Genomic DNA, 21,243 nt, shown 5'->3' on the forward strand with positions numbered 1-21,243 from the left:
ATGAACTACATAGAGTTTTTACTTCAAGAATGTCAAGGGACTGACATCGAACGTGGTGGTTGCTTTTAGCTGTATCTTGTGTGCGGCTTATCAGCCCACTTGTGAAAGTTCTGCCTTCCGTAAACTTCTTTTTGGTGCAACAAATTCCTTTGAGGGTATACAGGTGACTATATAAGAAGCGCATATCATCACAGTTCACTTCCTAGCTCCTGAGCTTGCTTATTGCTAACATGGCAAGTAGACAAATCAACGAAACAGTAGGTAAGTTGTATGCTAGTAGATTTTATGACAAAATGTAATTGGTAACTATGGTGTCATGCAGTATGATTCAGAAAAGTTGTTTATAGGTGTATATAATCTTTTTTTAATATTCGCTGTGTCTAGATAATTTGCCATGTAATGTTCATCGGTTAGTATGAAAGTCTGGCTATTTTCCCTTAAAAAATTTCGAAATACTGAAAAGCTCTAATTAACAAATCAAGAGTTACCGTTTGGTAAATATTATTACTAAGGTGCGAATAATATTTTTAACTCCTTCAGTATTATGATGTTCCAATTTTAGGTTAAAGTAATTTCTTGTTAAATAATTCCGTATTGTCGGGTTTCATATCATTTTTGTAAATATTAAAGATTATAATTGAGAGAATTGAAGATTTCACCAAAAAATAATTACTTGTTCTTGCGTGATAATATTTCTCTAGGAAATTCCTTACTGAATGCAAACGGTATTTCAGTTATCCTAAAGTATAAGTCAAGAAAGGTGTCCAGAAAACTATACTATTTGAATTTTTAAAGTACTTTCAAGCTTTACTAAAACTACAGATTTCCTACTAATGGGAGAGTTTCAGTAAAAATTGCTTTAAACTATGAAAATAACTTTTATGTTAGATATATCATTTAAGTGTTTTTAATGCATTTTATTCATACAGCAAGGAAAAGTGTATAGAAAAAGCATGAATGATTACTTTTTTTATTAAGTCTGTTAAAGTTTTAGAGTGACAAATAAGTGATCATTTATTGTTTTAATAGTAACTGTCTATATCTTAAAATCGTAACTCTTAAATGATAATTTTTATTCTGTGTAGTAGCGTAAAAGTTTGTTTCCAGAAATTTAACAAATCTTATCATTCCATTATATGTGATACTAGAATCGCGTATCTTTCTTTTACATTAGTATCTTGAATTTTCCATTCATATGTTATTTCTTTATTTCTATTAATACAGAAAGATACAGATCTCTGAACTTCGTATTGAGATAAAACTGATTTCATTTCTTTCGAAGAATAAAAACCTCTATATCTAACAAATTAAGAAAATATCTAGAATTTTTTGCCCTCTTCAGATCATGAATAGATCACAGTTTAATCTATTTTCCATTGAAATAATATGTTTAAATCCATCGCACACAGCTATCTATATTTATTCTATTTTCCAATAATCCGAATACATTTAATTTGAAATTTTTCCCCAGAAATGGAAAAAAAAATACTTTATGAATGGAATTGATCAAATTCAAACATATAATTTATTTCCAATTTTTGTAAAAAAAAATGTAATTTCACAGATTAAATTTAAAATAAATATTTGGGGTTCTTTTTTCAATTTCTGAGCTTGAGAATCTATTGTGCTTCTTCTTGCTTTGACCCATTTCTTCTTGATGTTAGGTTTATGAATATGAAAATGACATTTACGCCTACTAGTCGAGTGTAAGGTCATCGGAAAAAAGCGGGAAACAGAAGAAAAAATGTTTTAACAATGTTTAAATGTTTTTTATTACAATGTGAATTACTTTTTCTTCTAATGGTGGCTGCCAAAAGTATTCAGCTCTGCATTCATCAGAGCCTTTTACGTGTAAAAATATATCCAGTTTCATTCACCAAGAGTGTTGTAAATTTTACACTTTCTGTGTTTGATTTTCTTGATTCTCGCTGTAATGATGAAATATAGCCAGCGGGAGTGATCTCTTCGAATGTTTCTCGAATATTCTTTAATAAGAAGATAAAATATTGTAATTTATTACATTGTAAAAAATTAAATATTTTAAGAAATGGGTGTTACAATTGATGTATATTGCATGCACATATTTTTTTCTATTTCTGAAGATAGTCATTAAATTTGTTCAATTTTGCATTCATCAGAGTTTTTTACGGATAAAAAATATCTAATTTAATCTCAACAAGAGTGATGCAATTTCGACACTTTGTGTATTCGGTTTTCTTGATTCTCGATGCAGTGATAAAATATAGCCAGCGGGAATGGTCTCCTTGAAATTTTCCCGCATATTCTTTAATAAATGTAATTGTATATTTATAAACGTATGCCACTATCGAGCAATAGTTATGAAAGAGTCTTTTATAAGTTGGTATACTGTTTAGAAACAAGTACCATAAACCGAATGTGTATTTTTGAAGCCTTTTTAACAACCAATTTCTGACACAGGAATAGAAATTTATCACAGATCTCCACTTGTAATCAAAAAATCACTTATTAAATTTATTATAGTAATATTATTGTGTTTTTGAGTTACCGCCTTTGTATGCAGAGAAAGAGCAGACAGCCAAACAGTCCGAATTTGATAGATATCTACTCTTTAGATGTTAAATAGGCGCATCAAATTTAACTTACCTAACTACCTCCATGTTGAACTCGTGTCTACTTGTATTTGGACAGCCAGACACATAGACTACCTATGAATATATTACCCTCGAAACTTTATAGAAATTTACAAATCTGGAGTAGCAAATTTCATCCGTCTAGCTCAAAACGTTTTTGAATCATCGTGCTCACAGACAGACAGACATTTTCCAAAAATGCGTTTGTTGAATTCAGGGAGTTCTGAATCGTTGAAATTCGTCAGAATCTCGAGTTAGAATGTTTTGACGATTACAATACTTATTATTTGTATATTTCATATAAGAGAAAATAAAAATAACTTGTTACTACGTGCAGAAAAAATCGTTCATTTTTACCCATGTTTAGTAGATTTCTGTTACATAAGGTGCATAGCAAAAAAGTAGATTTAACAGCCTGATCATGATTTTTCAGTTACTTATTCGAATATTTAGGCAAATTTTACTCGCAATATCTTTAAATTTCCGTATTAATAAGAGGGACAATCTTTAAGCGGTTAGTCATACGGATAGTTCCTTGAAAGCTAATTGGTGTGACAAATCAAATAACTGTTATTACCACAGATTTAAATAATATTCATATGATTACCATTCCATTGAAGGAATGTTTGGCAAAATTAATTCATCAACTTATACTTTTATCATTTTCTTAATATTTCTGAAGAAACTGAATATGTATTTGTTTGTTGCAGTTTTTTTCATGGTTCTTGTTAATCCCTTAGCCGATTTGCTCGTATGCCCCGCCTGAATCCAGTTATCGGATTTTCATATCTTTAAACAGCACTTAATCTTTCAAAAATATTACAATTCAATAAAAAAAAATTACTTTGGAATGATTAATACATTTGAATCAAAATGACAAAAAAATAGAAGATATTATCTAATTACAAAGAATACAGAATTAATTAGTTTAGTGATGAAAAACTATCTTGGATTCATATGTAACAATTACTTTGTTTGTGATACAGTTCATGCCCAATTTCTAATAAAAATAACTTATTTTTATGATGCCAATATTAAATTGTATGAAAAATGATTTCAAAATGAAGTTTTTTTGAAGTTTTATAGTTCGAATAAACTTGCTTAATAATCATTTTTACTCTTAATATACATAAATTGAATTCATCTATTCATCAGTTTCTTCGAATGATGAATGAAAATTCTTTTTTTTTTTGCTATATCCTTAAATGATTATTATTTTTAATTCATCTTAAGTTTTGTTGCATAGTTAAACATATTTATTTCCCAAAATAGCTTTAGTCTCTTTGTAAATATTTATTGATTTTATTTCAAGTATATCTTTTATTTGATTAACATTTAAATTTCTCCACTTTATCGTTTATGTATTCTTTTTCCTTTCAGATAGTAGAAAAATTTTTATAAATAAATTCTTGCATATAGAAAAATAGTAGTGACGTTAATGTTTTTTAATCTAAAGTTTGAATTATGATGATATAGATGTGAAACAAACCCAAGAACAGAATTTGTTTTAAAAATTTAAGAATCAAATATGAACTAATTTTATAATAATATAAATATCGTTTGCTTTCAAAATTCTCCATTAATATAGGATATTCATGAACAAAATGTAAATGTTGAACCAAAATAACTTAAAAAATCTGTTTTATGATTTATTCTACAAATATGGTTAATTCATTCAAGTTATGTTAAAATACAATTATAGTGATCATTACGTTACCTGTAATTTTTAAATTAAATTGACTCGGTATCTTGAGAATGTATCTATGGACGTGGTCGAATTGATTTGCTTTTATAGAATTCTCTCTTCTAGTTTTCCTTTGAAGTTTTGCCTTTGTTTTCGATATATATATCAAAAAGGGAACAAATGAAAATATTTTAACAAATAACTGAAATAATAAAATTTATTTAAAAAGAAAACTCCTTCGAATTTGCTGTTTTCGTTCTAGAAAAAAGTTTGACCATTTTCATTGAAAGCTACATATTATTTTCGAAGTAATTTATGTTAACTTAACTGTTAATGTAGTTTTTGGTACTATAAATTGATTTTAATCAATAATATATTGAATTATCGGGATGATGCTATCAATATTACGTGTATGCAATATTCAAGATACATAGAATTGACCATTTATGTGTTCTTAAAGAAGACATAAAATACCAAAATTGAAAAATAAAACAAAACAAAATCTATATTCTGTATATAAAAAAAACTGCAATTATTCAAGTATTTCTTTGCAACATTTCTATGAACATTTCATATTGGGTTAGTTTTAATTCATAAATGAATTGAAAGTCTCAATAATCTGCTTTGTATCATTTAATTCTGATTTAGTTTAGTTATATTAACATCCCGTTTTTAAAGCAACACTAGGGCTATTTTGTGACAGACCTCATAATTTTGAACAGTGGTCTCACGGCGATGAGGGCGTGTGAGCCGACACCCCCTCTCCAAACTTCCATACCACGCCAGCGGGACGACGTTTGTTCCTGACGGATTTCGCGGGCACCAGATCCGTTTACACGACTGTCATTCGGTGGAATCGGGTCTCGAACCAGATTACACTTCGGTTCCGAATCCGAGACCTTACCAGCAAGCCACTTCGACCACCATTTAGTTCTGAATTTATTCATCTTTGAGGCAAATTACGTTAGAACCTCTTTCCACCTGAACAAGTTGTGTGAGGAATGACTTTCACAACTGAAAAGTAGGAACTATGTTTGAGCTCTAATACCCATCACCGGCTGCGATGCAATAGATTTTCTAGGATGTATGTCCCATCATTGGATAGGAGGTTTATTGTCAACCTCACAGCATTACTATACCAATAAAAAAAACTGACCACTAATATTTATAAAAGTTTTATAGTTTAATATAAGTTTTGTTGATCATATGCCTCTAAATCGCTTGGTTTTATTCCCTTTTTAGAAACCTTTCATTGAAAGAGAAAAATAAAACATATTTTCTAAATAAAGATTTATTTAGTGGGAGTTGCTAAAATTCTTCTTATTAAAAATTTTATCTCTCTCAAATACATAAATTTAGCAATATAAAAATAAATAAACATAATTGATTAGTTAAAAGGCCAGACAGAAGTATTTTGTAAAAGCAAAAATATATAGTTGTCTACAAAAGCAGAAATTCATCTTCCTCAAATAACAGAAAAAATAGATTGCTTTTAAGTAAAAAAATATCATCGTCATCCTGTTCAATACAGTATGGCAGTTGCATTAAAAACTGCAGAAAGATGCTCCAAATATACGACAAGAAACTTATTTCTATGAGAGGATTATCGGAGAAAAAAAAGAAAAGAAAGAAAGGAAAAGAAAAAAGGGCGAAAGAAACCCAGTATCAGACACCTCTGTAAAAGAAGATCGAGAAAAAAAAATACCTGCATGAAAGAAGGATTTAATGAAGGTTTTTTTTTTCGTCATATACTAACCTGATGGAAAAAGTTGAACTAAAAATGAAAAGTAAGCTAATGTAAATTATGTGAGCAATTTTCTTTCTTTCTTTTTTCTTTTTTGGTTGAATTTGTTTGCCAAAAAAGATATCTCGATTCGAGTATCTGTTGCCTTAGTGGAGATAACACACTCCAAGCAGCCGAAGATTACTTATGCCAACATACATTTTGGTGCCGGGGATATTTTAGAGAATTTTGATGATTTGAACATGAAGATTTTGAGGATTTTAGAACATGAAATATGATTTCACTTATTCTCTCTCGTTTATAAAATAAGAGTTGTGGTTATTTGACCTAACAGATTAAATGATATTTAAGGTATAAGCAATAATTTAAAACGTTTTTTTCTCAATAAATTTTACAAAATATTTTAATCAATTCAAAATGAATAATATAACATTCGTGTAAATCTTCCAAAACTTGATTACAAATTATAAATGAGAAGAATAAAATACCATAAAAAATGACAACTATTTTGTTCCACGTCGACAATCTCTTTTGTATGAGAATTCTTGAGTAAACATTATTTACATGATCATTTTGCAGATTCTAAAAATTATCTGCAGTCATACAATCCCACATGCCCTGCTTATTGATCTTCAATTGTATTTATACCCTAGTGAAATCGTTTAAATTGCTCTTCATGACTTCCTGCAAGATTTTCAAAAAATGATGTGAGGAACGAACCATTTTGCTTATATTATAACCGAGGTTTCAGGCTGTTAAGCTTGTTGTTAAATAAGTTAATGGATTTTCAGAAAGTCCTTGATAGAACTATCTGATTAGAGACCCATTAGATATTCCAACTTTAAGCTCTTCTTTACTTATTGCAGACAAGTTTTTTCTATTATTCTTCGCAAGAAATACCTTAATTGAGAACCTTCATGAAGCTGCTTTATCAATCCTGTTCTTTCCATGCGAAGGATGGAAGATGATTCTGTGTCGTTCGGCTAAAGGCTCACAAATGTCAGTTTTCTTTTACAACCGCCATTGCCTATCTGGTAGGTCATTCATTTCCCAAATGTCATTTTTTTTCACAACCACCGTTGTCTATCAAGTAGGTTATTAATTTCTCAAATGTCATTTTTTTCACAACTGCCACTGTCTATCTGGTAGGTCATTCATTTCTTATCCAAGGGTATTGTTTGCCTCAGAAGTTCCATAGTCACAAGAAGCAAAAATACTTCATCTCTTCCTCTTCTGACCAAAGAGATATTTAGCCATTTTTATGTCCACTCAAATTATTCATTATGTGTCAGGAAAAACATGTAAACAGGAAATAGGTATGTAACCAACTGTTCAGTTTAATTCTTCTTAAAATAACCACAAACATATAATCGTAGTAGCAATTTATCACGAGTGACCATTTCACATAGATTCACTGCAATCCCGTTTGTCTTTTTACATAATTGTAAAATCTGAAATTACAAAAAAAAACAAAAAAAAACACCTTATAATTCAAGTTTGTGTTATCAAATTATTGTTCTGCTTGGGTCTACCAACTTAGAAAAGTCGAACTTTAAGATGGAAAGGGATATTAAATAAAGTATGATATCTTCGAAATCTTTGCTCTCTCAGATTTTTCTGTTTATGGCATTCAGATTTCAATGTTTCCTCCTTTTTCTTAGTTTTTTTTTGCTTGTAAACAGATATCTTAATTTTTCTCATATGAGGAAGATGTGAAGAGTCCTGATGAAGATTACAATCTAAAATCTCTATGCCTCTATATGAATTTCAGTGACTAATTTGTTTAGAATGCTATTTCAAACAGAAAACTGGCGAATCAAATGTCGAATGTCCATCCTATTCAGACCCTGTTGTAAAGACAGCATCAACATATAGAAAATGTAGGATTATTTACTGTATGCTGAACATTCTGATACTGCATTATTGTGTTTTTATGGTACAAATCATTGCATAACTCATATCGTTTATAACGAAATAATTTATTTTAGAAGATAACTGATTTTAAGCATAGCTGTATTTGAAGTTTCAACTTTAGTCCGACATGCCATTTTCAATTAATATTGTTGTATTTGTCCCGCAGGAATTTACCTCTTTTCCATGTTGATGCTACTGACCTTATTACCTCCAGCCCATGTTATTTCTATGGCATGCAATGCATGCGGTCCAGAGTGTGCCAACGCTTGTGGGACCGCTATGTTCCGGGCATGTTGCTTCAACTACAACAAGAAACGAAGTGCTCCTGAACCAGATTTTGAACATATGGCCACCGACAATGTTGGTAATCTCTCAGAAGGTCTCGATATAGGTCCATGGTCCAGTGACAATTCAGGCGATGTCACCAATTCTGATGTGAACCAAAAATATCAAAAGTCTTTCTCAGTACCCAAGTGGATTCGTTTGATTGGAAAGCTTTCCAACGGATCCTTGAACAAGGAAAGAAAACAGAACTACTATGGGGGCTATCTATATTAGAGGATGTCAATGTCATCTTTTGTATAACATGAGATCTTTTATAAATCTAAACAATCTTTCATCTTTCAAAATAATTCTTTTGAGAATATTGTTAAAAAGGAAAGATCTTTGGCTGGAATTAAAAAAATTATGATATTCTTTGTCGATTTACCCTCATTCATTTCCTCTCATTCACTCATATATATTTTGTGGAATTTATTTACAAAAGTTGCTTATAGATGATGGATTAAATTTAGATAATTACAAATAATTCAGTTCTTATTTGAATGCAGTTTCTTGGTGTCGCATTCAGATAGAAATATGGAGGTTTTTGTAATTAGGACTTTCTGAAGTACTTTATTGCAATTACCACTTATTTTATTTTTCTCTTTGAAGATTAAAGCAAATCCCTATTGGTAAAATTTTATATTTATGGAGAAAATGAAACACGAGGGAAAGAAAACAAACGTAAGCCAAAATTAATCTTTTAATATAGTTTTTAAATAAAAAATACTGAGGTTTTAATAATCAGAACTCCTTGAGCCTGAAGTGCTTTGCGTTTGCAATCATTTCAATCTTTTTAACACAATTGTTGGTATTTTTGAATGAAAACAATTATTAAAATTAGTTTTCAAGAATTAGTTTTGATTATATATATATATATATATAAAGAATTTTTCTATAAAATCAAATGTATCACAAAGTATTTCGGTGGACACCTAATAAATTTAATGGGATCGATAATCTAATTTAATTTTAAAATATTCTTTGAATTAAGTTTTGAAAGAGAGAATTTTCAAAAAGTGAAATGTTTATGAAAACTTGAAACCATTTCAAATATATATTAACAACAAATAAACAATAACTATGCATAATGAAGCTTTCATCAATCTATGAAAAATCCTGAATGTTGTAATACATTATGCTTTAATTTTTTGAAAAGTTATAATATCATGCCATTAGTTTCTTACTAAATAGACGAATGCATATTCAACAAAAAGGTTTTGGCCCTTATTTGCATAAAAAAAGAATCTTTTGAAAAATGAAATATTTCTAAAAACTTGAAACCCTTTCTGACATACTTTGAAAACGAATAAACAAAGAAAGTATTTACTTAATTCAGCTTCGATGAATCTAAGAAAAATGTTAAATGTTTCTTTTTCATCGTTTATTACTTTTTTTTGAAGTTCATATTTTAGTACAATCAATTGGTTCTCAATGCTATTAGTTTCTTGCTAAATAAAAGAATATATTTATCAAACATAAAGTTTTTTACCAATTACTTGCATTGAAAAATTGCAAATAATTTTATTTCCAATTCTTACAAGATAACAAAAGGGGGTGGGGACATAATTTGTTAGCGGCATATTATCAAATAAATTATTTAGTTAACAATCAAAAAATGAGACTGTAAAAATTGTGTAATAGTGATAAAAACTACGTTTTCGCTCCAGGTTCTTCAACTGACATAATTTTCCTACACACAATCCGTTTAAGCTCTTCATTTTGAAATTTTTGTCAGCTCTTACAAAAGACGCAGACAAATCACAGTTTAATAGGATATTTAATAAAGAAAAAGCTACGTAATGATGCACAAAAGAGAAATGTAACAGGAGAAAGACTCCATAACTTCAAAGCCCAAGTTCTTCACCATTCTTTTTTCTGCAATTATTTTTTTTTTAATCTTCGTGTTTAATAAACGCACTTGAAAAAAAATGCATTGAAAGAAGAATACGTTATGAAAAAAGGAAGATCAGTATCCTTTTTTAAAACCTAAAAAAAAGGGGGGGAAGTACTAGAACTGCATTCACATGTAATCAGAGCTTGCATAATTAGGTATTAAGATTGAAATGCCTCCAAGATGTTTTTAATCTGAAAAATAATACTTTCATAAAGGTATTTAAAGTTTGTCATAAGGATCTTTTGTATTTCTTTCAACTGTTTTTCTACAGGTGTTTTTGAAATATCTTTCTTTAGGTTTCTTCAAATTTCAATAACTCCAATTCGTATTAAATTTAATTTAGAACATAGTTGAGTTGCATAAAAGCTAGAGATGCAACTTAGCAGAATTAAGATAAGATGTCAATTATAAATCTGTTTTTAAGTGATGAATGAATGCCGAGGCGCATTCTCTATATCTTTGTTGTTTAATTTATTATTTTGAAATTATTTTTGTATGCAAGGAGATTTATCCATTTCTCATAATGACTTCTTAAATTATAAAAATTGGGAGAGAGTAACAACATATAAATAAATATTTATTTGTTTATTTAAAAAAGAAGACGCACACAAATAGAAAATCTCCAGTTTCAGGGTGTTTTACAAAACGAACATGAAATACACAATAATAAAAATTGTAAAAACAGTAAAAATAAAGTATTTTGTATTTAATATTCCAATACAACCTATATCATAAAACATTAAAAAATACATATTAATTATTACCAATTTGAGAAGTCAGAACACTAAAAAACATTTAAAAATTCATACGAGATTTTAAAAGCTAAATATAATCAAACTTAAAAAACATTAAGAATGCATTTAGAACTGAAAACTGAATATATGCAATCTTAGATACCAACAGTAAAAAATCCGAATATAATGAAATACAAAAACATTGATAAGCGTTTTAGAAATTTAAAAGATGAATGTATACAACTCTAGAACCTTTAAAAAACATATTAGATATTTAAAAGTCGTAGATGCTTGATTTAAAACACCAAAGGGCTAATAAAAATATCGAGTTAATCTGAAAATTTGTTGAACATTTTAGAAAATTTATGGGATTTTGTCTAAATAAATAAATTTTACAGTCACGTTTTAAAATAAACTGTTGTTTCTAACTTGTCTGTTGTTTCACGTTTTAAATTTGTGTCATACAGCAAGATATTCAGATCATAGTATACCACCGTAATCAATATAGAGAAACTAAAGTGTCAGAAAAACTGAAAACAAGAAAATGAAACATTTTTTAAAATAGTTGAAGCAGTCTATTTAATTTTCATCTGAAATTATAAAATTCATTTTAGTTTCTTTTATTTACATTTCAAAAAGAATTCAATCGCATTAAAGTATTGCAAATTACTCACACCATGCTTTGTAACACAAAGTGAAAGCGATGTAACATTTTTTATATAAACCTTTTTCTAATTTTTTTTTTGTTTATTTTGATTTGTTTCATATTTGCAAACACGGGATTTTATAATCAGTTTTTCGGTGATTTTCATATGTGCTAGAGTTCACAAATTTTTAATAGTCAGTTAATAGATTAATTAATTAATTTTTGATTCCATTCATGGGTGTCATTTGCTGATGAAATTGAGAAATAATAATTCTATAATATTTTTAATAATTAATTATAAATCAAAGAAGTTGAATATATTTAAAATAAGAAAATCAAAATCCACTAATAAAAATAAAATTTTACTAATTTATTTAATTTAATAAATTTTTGGTCCTTTACTACCAATTGATTACGTACCTATTAAAGCGGAATACCTTAAAGGAAGTTTTTATTCATTTCTTGATGCACTAGGGTCTTGAAACTTTGAGCATCTGTGCTTTTAAAAGGACAATTCAGTCTTTTAATGTTTTGAGACTTCAGTTAGCAATCAATTAATTAATAAACTAAATTTTGTTGTTTTATAAAAGTCACCATGTGGCAAAAAATTTAAGAAAAAATAATTTTATGATTCCATAATGTTTGTAATAATAAATAATGAAAAATATTAAAGACAAAAAACGAGGAAATAATAAAAATTAAAAAAGTTTAGAATTAGAAAGGGTGCTACAAAGCAGAAAATATTTTTATCAAAATTATAGACAGTATAAACAAGATATTAAAAGCTTGAGGTGCTGAAAGTGGCACTATAAAGAAAAACCCAGTGATTAATAGCATAAGTAAAAAATAAAATCTTATAAGTTAATCGTAAATTAAACTATATTTTGTATGGGATTATATTTTCCATTTATTTCAGTATTTATATCAATACATCAAGCTTTTGCGAGTTCATTTTGTAGTCAATGAAATCAAACGTGCAGTCAGCGGGGTATTTTTTAACAAAAATATATTTTCCTGTAGTACACTAATAAAAGCCTATTTTTTCAAATAGCCTTTTTTCTAACCGGGAGAATGGGAATGAGATGTTGTAGTATCAATAAGCAGGTATTTATTTGCCTGGTGAGTAAAGTAATATTTAGGGGTTGAGAAACATATACACCAATGATGGGACATACCTCCTACTGCAGACAGTGAACCATGGTTGTGAATACAATTGTTTCAGTATTTGGCCTTAGGATTTCAATCTCAATTTCCTAGCTTCCTACTGTTGCTTTTATGATCATGCAGATGTTTAGAGCAAGTATCTCCGATGTGGTTGTTATTATTCTTATTAAACGGTTCTCAAACTATTAAATTATAACAGCATTGTTTTGACTTAAAAATTTAAATGAAATTTTAAATTTCATTTTGAATCGCTATTATCATACAAGTTTCTTTCTGTTACCAAAAGTTTTCACAGTGAAAATCCTTACATAATATTTTCTTATTTTCTAATACATATTTAGAACATTTTCTGGAAGAATTGTACCTTAAAAAAGTCTTGGTTGCTGCTACCAATATAGCTGTTACTCATTGCAAAATTAATTGCAATATATTTATATTTTTGAATAAAGAATGCTTTCTTAAAGCTGCTTTTAATTCATAATAGGAAATGCTCTGCAGTTCATATTAGGAACACAGTAATCTAGTGGTACGGTATCGATTTTGGGACATGTGGTTCCGGATTCGAGACTAGATTCCATTTAAATTTTTGTTGTGAATGTGAACATAGTCGGACGTAGTGATTCAAAAGTCTTCCTACTAGTGTGGTGTTCTATTCTAGATGCCATCCTCGTCATCAAAGTGCTGTTCAAATTACTAGATACTTCCCGAAATATCCCTGTGTTGCTTCCAAACGTGGCGTTGATATAACTAAACTAAACCGCTATTTGAATTTCAGATTACGTTCGAAAGATCTATCGCAGAAGTTTCAAGCCCAGACATGCTTTCAGCATAAGGTATTGCGACAGCATAATTATAAAAATTATATTCTTATACTTTTAATTTCAAATATTGTTTTTTAAATAAAATTATGAACAGTTAAATGAAAATAAAATTTTGCAACCTTTTTTTCTTTTCTTTTTTCTTTTGGTGGTGGTGGGGGCTTCATTATTTTCTCAAAATTATAGTTTTCAGAAAAATCGACTTTTTTGCAGTCCTTTCAGATAAGAATGAACTAAGTTCAGTCATACTATAGCTGAAAAGGCAATTTTAAGAAATATATGTAGCAAAACGAGTTATTGAATTATTGTATATATATTTAAAATATTGAAGTAAAAGCAAAAATTCATTTTAATTCTCGATTTTTTTTTATAATACTAACTAAATTTAGAAACTGAGTTAAGTAATGACAAAAATCGATATGAGTCACAATTTCATTTATCTTTTATCTTTATTTTCTGAGCATTGTTTGGAAGAAGTATTACATTTCTTTAGCAATACCGAAACGATTTCAAGAAAGAAACTGAAAGTTATTATTTTAATGGTTTGTGTTTATTAAGAGGAAGATATCAGTCAACAGCAAAATTCATGATTTTTAACTCAATATTAAGGTTTAAAATTGTACTTCACAACTAAGTTAAAATTCTCCAAACTGAAGTTTGTTTTTATTGGTATTAGAAAACTCATTTGATTCATAATGAAAATGTCGTGCATAAAAAGGAAAGAAGAAAGTAAAACATAGGATATCAAATCATCGTTCTTCAGATCTCCCAAATCATATTTTTCTGTGATTCATTTAACAAGCATGGTAAAAGGAAACAATGTAAAACAAAATATGTTTTATGGATGGGTAAACTGAATGAAAAAAAAAAATGAATAGAAAGCTTCTCACGATTTTCTCACAATTTAATCTTGACTTATGATGTTGCTATGGCACTGCAGGTTAAATATTGAAAAGGTTGCGATATTGAAAAAGCAAATAGACAAATAAAACTTAACAGTTTGAACAATAACAATTATACACAAACATCCTGCTGCTACTTTCTTTTTTACATATTTTTATTATATAAAAAATCACATGAATAATAAACAAGACTATTAAGATTAGATATTCATGGAAAAATTAAATTATTTTCTTTTAAAAATTAATGTTATATTTAGAAAATCATATTTGTAATATATTAAAAAAGACAACTGATAAAAATATCCTGTTTTGTTGGAAAGGATCTCGCACTGACGCAATCAACAGTAAGATAATTTACTAGAATGTCATTGTGAAAATATGAAGTGTTTTTTTTTGTGAGTGTGTGTGTGTGGGGGGGGGGATTAAGTGTTAAGTGTTAGGACTCTACTTCGATTTGTAAGCCTTTTGTTATTGCTTGTTTCTTATCTTATTTTCATTCTAAATAAAACTGTTGATTTTTTTGGGGACGATTTTAAAATTTAATTTATAATTTGGAAAAAATTATTTATTCAGTCACTTTTTTCAACCATTTATTTGTAGAGAAAGCAGTGCTTGGCGTCTCTTGCAATTCGTAAGTTCCATTTTATGCCTTTTTAATTTATTATTCAAAAAAAATGTACCGTTTTTGATAATAGTTTATTTAGTCATTTTGGGAGAAATGTCTATTTTAGAGAATATTTTATTCCTATCATAAAAAAGAATTAGTGAATATTATGCTTCAACCCTTTACAAAACATCTATTGGTACTATCAATACATTGTTCAACTTATCATATAATCTGCTAATTTTGCCAACAATCTGCTAACAATCCAATAAATAAAATGCTTCGGGGGGGATATGATGTTTTTTTAAAAATGTGCATAAAATAAATTAATTAATAATGAAAGCATTTAACCTAAAATTTGTAAATAAAGTTACGTCTTCAAGCTTAGGAAACGACAACCTTTATAAACAACTACTAATTAATGATTAGCGACTTTGTCTACAACAGAAAATTGTAATCTTGAAATTCTGTGTGTAATTTTAAAATATTTCAAAAGATGGAGTGAGCCTATTAAAATATATGTATAGTCAATTATACTTCATAATTAATTTAGAAATTATAGTAAATCTAAAAGGTTTTAATTGCAAAATCTATAACCAGTATTTGCAGCTACGGAAAGTGTGCTTGCAAAATAATGCTTATAAGAAACGTTTATACAAAATCCTCTGCTTTTAGACAGTTTAAAAAAATTTTACTTAATTATAAATTTGTAAAAATATTTTTTACTGCAATCCTTCGAAATTTTTTTCTCAAATTTATACTTATGTTATTTCAATATTTTATATTAATTCAAAAAATTATATGTACCTATATTTAAAACAGTATACATCAATCATATTTCCTTCTATATATAAATTAAAAAACTATTCCTTCTGTATATAAATCAGTTAATTTATTCCAAATTTAGAAATCAGCATAATAAGTTAATCGTAAAAATGAACTTGTATTTCGATTATAATTTTTATAAAAGAAATCAATTTACTCTTTAAAGTATCAGAAAGTTCACAAGATGGCGCCACATATTAAGGGCATATCAAGTTGTCCAATCTCTGAGGTCTTGTACATCCTCCGTCAATAAATGTGTGTTGAAACTCTGTAAATCTCAATTAAATAAATGTTACTAAAAAATTAAAAAGCTAAAATTAGCAAAAGAAATGACGTTAATTTATACAAGCTATCTGTGTATAACGTGAAACAGGCTTACTATTAGCAATAACAATAGAAAAACTCTCCTTCCCAAGAATAATCCTAAAATCGAAAGAACCATATGGAGAAAAAAAAAATGATTATAATAAAATTGAAACTTTTTTGATATTTAGTAGCATTTAAAATTGGTTTTAAATAAACTGAATTGTTTTTTAAAGAATTAATGTTACAATACATATCAACATCGAAGAATCTACTTTTCGACATAGAAATGATGTGGAAATTTCAAAAGGCGAAATTTTAACTGAAAGCTATTAAATGATTTATATTTAATGCGTCTTATTGCTGAGTTTGAAAAATATGAGGCCGATAAAGTCTTTGCTTTTGAACAAGGAAGCAATATTACAGAGATGCCAATAAGCAAGGTTTAAATTATTTTTACGATTTTAATCCATATTCTGAATTGAATGTTGTGTGATATCGTGCATATATTATAATAACATAGTAGATCATATTCTGCTATATAAACTACCTTTTAATATATAATAATTGTATACGAAATTTTATATTTCAACAACAGCAATTTTATCATCGAGAGCATTAAATGCCCGACAAAAATGTAATGAAATCGGTCCGATATTGTGTGACATTCAGAATATCGAACAATATCGGGGGTATATCACACAATATCTGCTTGTTAATTAGGATACCATGTGATTAATAGTTCTTTACCTAGTTATTCAGTCTTTTCATCCTTTATACAGTTTGCTGCTAACATTAATATAATAAGAATCATATGATAATATTTTTAAATGCAACACTATATCAATGATGCATATATGCAATTAATTCACATGACACCATAGTCACATATCAAAAGTAAATCAATGTATGATCTAGCATCTAACTGCATTGTTTGTTAGTTTGTTTCTTATGGCACTTGCCACTGACAAGCCCGCTGTTACGAAGACAGCGATTTAAGCCTGAGGGGGAACGTCTCTTATTTTTTATAGCAGCGCCAACTAGGGCCAAGAGTACGACTTTGCCACTCACGCATCATTCATTCGCTTGCACAACCCCTTTTTACAGGAGGGCACATTCACACATCTCACAGATAGAACAACAGAAGAACAACCATGCCCAAACCGGGACTCGAACCCGGGACGCCCAGATCACGGGGAAGACGCGCTACCCCTATGCCAGGACGCCGGCTCTAACTGCATCATGTCTATTTTCTACCGAGGTATCTTAGAAATTCTTAAAGAGATTAATCGCTCCATCTAACATCGACAGAATTGTTACTGTTTCAGATATTCGACGACTTCAACATCATTCGAAACAAATTATACAGAACGCTGATGACTATATTGAAGTGCTATAAACGTTTCAAGTTAATACTTGCTTTATATGGTTGCCATTTTTAAATTTCAAATCAATGTAAAATAATATTTTGAAATTTCATTTTTTTTTTATTTTCCATGAATAAATTCAATTCCTGTTTTTTATTAGCAAAATCGTTATATAATAAATGATAGAGTCAATATTTATAAAAGAACAACGTAGATTGAACATCACTTACTAAAATTTCAAAAAGATGATTCATTAAAGACCGTCTAATTCAATTCACATCATCTGTCACTAAATTCCGGCAGTGATAAAAATTTAAAAGGAATAAGGATATTCTCTAAGATTTGTACGATAATTTTCACGGTCATGAAAACGTGTAGTGATCTTTTGTAAATAGGATCCAAAAGATATTTCGTTAAAGGATATAAAAACATTTACATATCCTATCAAAATTGCAGAAATCTGTGAATTATCAAACAGGGCAAATGAACTTCTGTAAGTAAGTGAGACGATTTTATCTTTTTTTAGCGATAGGAAGTATCCGGATTGCGTGTTTTACACTTGAACGATAAATAAAAGAATAAAATTAAGGAAGAAAGAATCAAAGTTATTTAAGTGTTAGAAAGCTGATTTTGAATGATAAGCAGAACTTAAATATTTGGCAGATGAGTCAATATGACAAAAATACTCTTATATTTTGTTTGATAAGTCGATATGATTAAATATTAGCTCTAGACATCTAAAGTGAAACTTAATACAATGCATTCATTCTAATGACAATTTGTAAGATAATTTTTTTTAGCTTTGAGTTTATTTTCAAATACTATTTTATTTTGTAACAATATTTTTTACAGGGCATGTAATAAAAATATATTTCAATTATAATTAAAAAGGGTTTAAAAATATTTTAAACCTGGCCCAATCATTAACCAGAGAAATGTTCATTCTTTAACATCATTTAATGCAATAATACGAAGTCCCAATATTACAATGCTTATATTTATATTTCTTGCTTTTTAACTCATACATTTTTATAGTTTTGGCTTGCATTAAAAATAATATGCTTTTGAGATAGAGGTACGTCATATATATTGCATGTAAAGTATAATAACAACTAATAATTCGAACATTCTTTCTTTTTGGAATGTGACAGATTCTATAAGTGCCATCGGAATTATTTATTTCGTGCATTATTAAAAAAGTTGATTATCTTATTAATTTTATCTGAAAAATATCCCTCATATATATATATATATATATATATATATATATATATATATATATATATATATATATATATATATATATATATATATATATATATATATATATATATATATATATATATATATATATATATATATATATATATATATATGTTTTGAAATATGAAGTAAAAGCAAATGCTAAAATTATCTTTGAAATGCTTGCAATATTTATTTGTTACAAATTGATTTTTTGCTTCCAGATCGAAGGCTGCCCGCCTTCAAAAGAACGACTCTGGTGGAAATGATATTAATTTTTAAAGTGTGTTTTATACAATCATTGCCAAACATTTTGAGAGTTGGCAAATATTTCATGTTCGAAAAATGTTTTAAATGACATAAAGAATGATATTTTATGTTCTTTTTCATTCAATAAATATATATTTCTAGAAAAATTAGAGAATTAAATTTTTATATATTTTTACGATCTTATTAATAATATTTTATAAAATAAAAGTATTATTGACATACTAAAATTTTCAACAAAGAAATCGCCACTATTCTGTGAATAAAACTCGTCGCATTATGAAGTTTGGAATACAGCTGTTTTAAACTGTTTTTAAGACTGCTTCGAGAAAGATAGTCCTATCAAATTACCCCGTTTTGCTCCGTAGACCAGTGATTGGTCTAAAACAACAAAATTAAAATTTTCAAAGAAATTCAAAGACATTATCATCAAATTATTGAATGCCTAGTATCAAAAATATTTTATCAAATCACCGAATTTTGTGTGAACGAAATTAGATGCAGTTATTCATATAGACTTATTTATATTTCCAGTTGAAAATATTGCTCTAAAATAAAAAAAAAATAACTTCTTAAAAAAATATTTTTATGCCATAAAACTTGAACGAAGTGAGCTTTCTTGTATTGCATTCACCGATAATTTGAATGTTCTACTTGATTTTTGAATTTAGTATAAATTAAATGTTAAAATATTATTTATAATTTGAATCATTAATTCGAAATGAAAATCAGAAATTTTAACAGTTTTTTTTTATTTCTCATCTGATTTCGCTAATACAGTACGTCCATATCTTGTGTCTATAGTAAAAATATGTGAATAATTTTTTTATATTCGGTCAAGAAATTTTGTTCTATAATACTTGCAACTCCTTAGTTTTACATAAAGTTGTATGATACTTGATGATACGTTGACGTTTTCAAAGCGTGATTTACTGTATTGTTTTTTTATTAAAATATATTTTTCATTTGAATTATTTTTTTTCAAAATTTTAAAGAATTTTAATTATAATTGTTATCATTTTATTTACTAAAATTATTTAATATCTGTCTAACCATTACATTTATTTTTAAAAAACTGTTAAATATTAATAATAATTATTTTTTAACATATTTTATTAAAAAATTGCTATCTTCTAAAGTTTTGTTTTTTAGACCTAGTTTTTCACCTTAATTCAAATTTTTGCTTGAATTAAATGTTCATTTTGATTCTGTAAGCATCAATTACTCACGTCCTAATGCATTTATTATTATTATTAAGTGAAATTCCTTTTCTAAACTTTTATATTTTTGGAACTTAAATTTTGAAATAAAATCGATAAATGCCACCACTGCAATGATGTTTCTCTTCCTGTATATCAATAAATGTTTTAAACATCTATTTTGAAGTATTTTCTGTTTGTGTTTTTGAACGCAAGTATTCTGAAATTGTTCATGAACTTCAAAAAATGTTCAATTATTTCATTACTTTGTCATGTATATTTGCTTTCTTTTATGATGATGCAACTTCTTCCTTTTAAAATATTTACATTTTTCAACTTATTATAATTTTGGAGCTTGTTCTTAATATTCAATATTGTACAGGGTAATTACAAAATAATCATTATCACGTTATTTAAAAATATATTGCAGCTGTGGAAATAAACATCATCCCATAAAAACAGACAGATTAAATTTTCTCGAATAGTGACAGATGTTTTATTATACACACACGTCCGTATGGGTATCTGTTTCTTTACATAAACATTGGAGTTCCGATGTCTATGCTTGTAAAGACTTTGATTATCCGATTCCCATACAACGCAGCTGGTAACGATGGTAAATATACAACGATTTTAATGTAGTAACCTCAAAGGGAGAAATCACAAATTATAAGAACTGGAGATTTTACAGGCCACTATAGAAAGGAATAAGTCGCTAATGTAACATCGATCAACTCAGCATGGGTTATGCTTCATCTTATGGCGCACGATACAAAGTTGAATATAATCCGAAAATTCAACATTCGCTTCTTTTCTCTTACAATAAGAATACAAACATGTCATTTGTGTGTTTCAAGTTACAAACCCAAAACCCAATATATATATTTTTTTATTTACCCTGTATTACTGTGCTCTTAATAATGACGTTTCTTCGTTTGATTTGCAGATTTTCCTGAATTAATCATATCATTACAATTTGTGAAATAACTTTAAAACACAA

The 21,243-nt window shown here is 27.9% G+C and overlaps 1 protein-coding gene across 1 annotated transcript; it reads left to right on the top strand.

Moving 5' to 3' along the window:
• The first annotated feature begins 214 nt into the window (after window positions 1-214).
• LOC129959465 (uncharacterized) lies at window positions 215-8,622 on the top strand. Its single transcript, XM_056072305.1, has 2 exons — window positions 215-261; window positions 8,121-8,622. Exons 1-2 carry the CDS (start codon window positions 231-233, stop codon window positions 8,510-8,512), a joined length of 423 nt encoding a protein of 140 aa, XP_055928280.1. The 5' UTR covers window positions 215-230; the 3' UTR covers window positions 8,513-8,622.
• Window positions 8,623-21,243: the final 12,621 nt, after the last annotated feature.

The sequence above is a fragment of the Argiope bruennichi genome, chromosome X1 (assembly GCF_947563725.1).
Source record: "Argiope bruennichi chromosome X1, qqArgBrue1.1, whole genome shotgun sequence".
Taxonomy (NCBI): domain Eukaryota; kingdom Metazoa; phylum Arthropoda; class Arachnida; order Araneae; family Araneidae; genus Argiope; species Argiope bruennichi.

Excerpts from the sequence above, each read along its gene's own strand:
- LOC129959465 (XM_056072305.1), top strand. The coding sequence starts at position 231 with ATGGCAAGTAGACAAATCAACGAAACAGTAG. Across the intron at positions 262-8,120 it reads ACAAATCAACGAAACAGTAG|GAATTTACCTCTTTTCCATG; the intron begins GTAAGTTGTATG and ends TTTGTCCCGCAG.